At 53.1% G+C, this 4068-nt stretch overlaps 1 protein-coding gene across 1 annotated transcript; it reads right to left on the bottom strand.

Annotated features, from left to right (window-relative positions):
- Nucleotides 1-2544: 2544 nt before the first annotated feature.
- Nucleotides 2545-3387, bottom strand: LOC147985189 (uncharacterized). Its single transcript, XM_087539852.1, has 2 exons — nt 3105-3387; nt 2545-3029 (listed from the first exon to the last, which is right to left on the bottom strand). Exons 1-2 carry the CDS (start codon nt 3385-3387, stop codon nt 2545-2547), a joined length of 768 nt encoding a protein of 255 aa, XP_087395978.1.
- Nucleotides 3388-4068: the final 681 nt, after the last annotated feature.

Raw genomic sequence — 4068 nt, 5'->3', positions numbered from 1 at the left:
GGCCTTGATCCGGTCGATCATCTACCAGCAAGACTTGCGTCGATTCCACGCCAGAAATGTGAGGGGTCGAGCCTTTCAAGAAGGAGACCTAGTTCTTCGAGTGGATCAACAGAAACCACAAAAGCTTGCCCCGACTTGGGAAGGCCCCTTCATCATCACCACAGTTCTCCACAACGGAGCATACCATCTTTACAGTATTGAGCATCAGAAAGACGAGCCACGGGCTTGGAACGCGGAGCTGCTCCGCCCCTTTTATACTTAAGCACTTGTTCGAATAAAATGTAATGAGAAACACCTTTTGTAATTCGTTTATCAAAGACAAGAGCTTACGGTTCTCTCATTCGATTGTGTTGTTCTTATTTACTTCTGAAATCCCCCAGTGGGTGGGCTTAGTCGTGAATCCGTTTCGAGTTTGAAAAAATCCTACCGAGTGGTGAGCAATCCTCCCACTCGGGGGCTTAGCTGCAGTCCAGCACTCGCCTAAGTTCTCTCACTAGGAGACTTAGCTGCAGTCCGGTACTCACCTAAGTTTGAAAAAATCCTACCGAGTGGTGAGCAATCCTCCCACTCGGGGGCTTAGCTGCAGTCCAGCACTCGCCTAAGTTCTCTCACTAGGAGACTTAGCTGCAGTCCGGTACTCACCTAAGTTTGAAAAAATCCTACCGAGTGGAGAGCAATTCTCCCACTCGGGGGCTTAGCTGCAGTCCAACACTTGCCTAAGTTCTCTCACTAGGAGGCTTAGCTGCAGTCCGGTACTAGCCTAAGTTTGAAAAAATCCTACCGAGTGGAGAGCAACCCTCCCACTTGGGGGCTTAGCTGCAGTCCAGCACTCGCCTAAGTTCTCTCACTAGGAGGCTTAGCTGCAGTCCGGTACTAGCCTATGTTTGAAAAAATCCTACCGAGTGGAGAGCAACCCTCCCACTCGGGGGCTTAGCTGCAGTCCAGCACTCGCCTAAGTTCTCTCACTAGGAGGCTTAGCTGCAGTCCGGTACTAGCCTAAGTTTGAAAAAATCCTACCGAGTGGAGAGCAATCCTCCCACTCGGGGGCTTAGCTGCAGTCCAGCACTCGCCTAAGTTCTCTCACTAGGAGGCTTAGCTGCAGTCCATCACTCGCCTAAGTTTGAAAAAATCCTACCGAGTGGAGAGCGACCCTCCCACTCGGGGGCTTAGCTGCAGTCCAGCACTCGCCTAAGTCCCCCCACTAGGAGACTTAGCTGCAGTCCAGTACTCGCCTAAGTTTGAAAAAATCCTACCGAGTGGAGAGCAACCCTCCCACTCGGGGGCTTAGCTGCAGTCCAGCACTCGCCTAAGTTCTCTCACTAGGAGGCTTAGCTGCAGTCCATCACTCGCCTAAGTTTGGAAAAATCCTACCGAGTGGAGAGCGACCCTCCCACTCGGGGGCTTAGCTGCAGTCCAGCACTCGCCTAAGTCCTCCCACTAGGAGACTTAGCTGCAGTCCAGTACTCGCCTAAGTTTGAAAAAATCCTACCGAGTGGAGAGCAACCCTCCCACTCGGGGGCTTAGCTGCAGTCCAGCACTCGCCTAAGTTCTCTCACTAGGAGACTTAGCTGCAGTCCAGTACTCGCCTAAGTTTGAAACATATCCCTATCCGCAAGGATGACGAGGTGCAGGTCGACTGCAACCTTCTCCTTCGGAGCTGCGGCACAAATACAACGTCCGGTCCATCCCTATCCGCAAGGATGACGAGGTGCAGGTCGACTGCAACCTTCTCCTTCGGAGCTGCGGCACAAGTACAACGTCCGGTCCATCCCTACCCGCAAGGACGGCGGGGTGCAGGTCGACTGCAACCTTCTCCTTCGGAGCTGCGGCACAAGTACAACGTCCGGTCCATCCCTACCCGCAAGGACGGCGGGGTGCAGGTCAACTGCAACCTTCTCCTTCAGAGCTGGGACACAAATACAACGTCCGGTCCATCCATATCCGCAAGGATGACGAGGTGCAGGTCAACTGCAACCTTCTCCTTCGGAGCTGCGGCACAAGTACAACGTCCGGTCCATCCCTACCCGCAAGGACGGCGGGGTGCAGGTCAACTGCAACCTTCTCCTTCAGAGCTGCGACACAAATACAACGTCCGGTCCATCCCTATCCGCAAGGATGACGAGGTGCAGGTCGACTGCAACCTTCTCCTTCGGAGCTGCGGCACAAGTACAACGTCCGGTCCATCCCTACCCGCAAGGACGACGAGGTCCAGGTCGAATGCAACCTTCTCCTTTGGAGCTGCGGCACAAATACAACGTCCGGTCCATCTCTATCCGCAAGGACGACGAGGTGTAGGTCGACTGCAACCTTGTCCTTCGGAGCTGCTGCGTCTCCAGCGCAAAGACTATTCAAAGCAGTGAGTAAAGTCCATTCGAGGACAAACACAAGCACATTCGGAAATAAACCAAATTCAGATAAATCCTAAAGATTCCAAGCAGCAAATCAAAAGTACTCAGGCATCAAGCCCGAAGGAGTTCAACGGTTACAGCAATCGCTCGGCATTCCGAGGCAAATTTAAAGCGTATTCAGGTTTCGTCAGTCTGTTCACTCGGCCGGAGGAGGGCTGGCAGGCTCCACGAATGAGTCCAAGTCGATCCCATCAGCAATCCGAGTGGCGGCAGTGATGAAAGTCTCCATGAAGGACTGGAAGTCGTGCTTTTTGGTGTTAGCGACTTTGATCGCAGCCAGCTTATCTTCACGAGCCTCCTTGCAATGGACTCGCACCAAGGACAGCGCAACGTCGGCACCGCACCGGGCAGAGGATTTCTTCCATTCTTGCACTCGGTCAGGGATCTCGTTCAGTCGAGTCATCAAGGATTCCGGGTCATTCTGAAGCGTCGCTCCCGGCCAAAGCGATGAGTCGATTCGAGAGACAACCTCCTTCAGGCGTGCGAGGTAGCTTGTGGCATTGGCGATACGGGACTCCAGTCGGAGCATGTTCATCGCAGTTTCGTCGCAGACTGGGGAAGCGATCGGGTCCAGACCCGTCTCGACCCTTCCAGTTTCTTCGTCGAAGTCTTGGCAGAGTTCTGCAGCCAAAAGTTAGTCAATCGACCAAGCAAGATCCGATCGCAAGCATCAACACAGTCAGATTAAAGAAATACCTTCCAGCGCGAGATAAAGCTTCTTGGCGAGAGTCCTCAGATAAGCTTCTGTGTCATTCCTCTTGTGGATTGCAGACTCCAACTTTTCATTCAGGACGACCTTGTCCTTCTTCAGACTGGTCACTTCGCGGTTAGCTTCATTAAGACAAGATTTCAGTTTGTTCACCTCTCCTTCAAGCGTTCCGATTGAAGCAAGCTTCTTGTTTGCGAGAGCGGGTTTGTCTTGGGCTGCTTTCTGCGCGGCGGCGAGGTCCGAGTCTTTCTTCTCCAGAGCCAACTTCATTTTCTCTGCAAAAGAAGCAATCGAGTCAAAGAAGAGATCAAAGAGATATATTGAGAGTCAGTCGACAATCAGTTACCTTCCATACCAGCGGCCTCGTCTTGAGCTTTTTCAGATTTTGCCGAGCCAATTCCAAGTCTAAGTTGAGTTGCCTCTGCTTCTCCTCGAGTTCAGCAAACTTGGAAATAAGAGTACAAGACTTCTGCAGAAGGCAAAAGACAGATCAACCGATAGGATCAAAGGTGGTTCACTTCCGAGTGAATAAAACCTAAAGAAGTCCATTTAGACCCCAGCCGACTGCACACAGTCGACTGCGGTCTCAGGGGCTACACCCAGCGGGTGCACTTGGCGTGCCCCCACTGACTAAGACTCAACTCGTCCGGTCCGCCCGGACCAGGTTAAAAAAAGGGGAGCAGCAAGCTGTTAAGACCCCAGTCGACTGCCAGCAGTCGACCGCGGTCTTGGGGACTACACCCAGTGGGTGCACTTGGCGTGCCCCCACTGGTTCGGATCTTACTCGACCGGCCCGCCGGAGTCGAGTGTAAGGAGTAGAAAGAAAAGAACGAAGAACTCAGACCCCAGTCGACTGCCAGCAGTTGACCGTGGTCTCAGGGACTACACCTAGTGGGTGCACTTAGCGTGCCCCCACCGGTTCTGATCCACTCGCCCAGACCGAGTGGAAGA

Source organism: Triticum urartu, chromosome 2A (assembly GCF_056163025.1).
Source record: "Triticum urartu cultivar PI428250 chromosome 2A, HENAU_Tu73, whole genome shotgun sequence".
NCBI classification, from domain to species: domain Eukaryota; kingdom Viridiplantae; phylum Streptophyta; class Magnoliopsida; order Poales; family Poaceae; genus Triticum; species Triticum urartu.
Note: the sequence above shows the minus strand (reverse complement) of the source record. Positions and strands in the feature narration are given on the sequence as shown.

Bases quoted from the DNA above. Each gene is read 5' to 3' on its own strand.
- LOC147985189 (XM_087539852.1), bottom strand. From the start codon at position 3,387: ATGAAGTTGGCTCTGGAGAAGAAAGACTCGGACCTCGCCGCCGCGCAG. The intron at 3,030-3,104 runs GTATTTCTTTAA...TTTTGGCTGCAG, and splicing joins GCTTTATCTCGCGCTGGAAG to AACTCTGCCAAGACTTCGAC.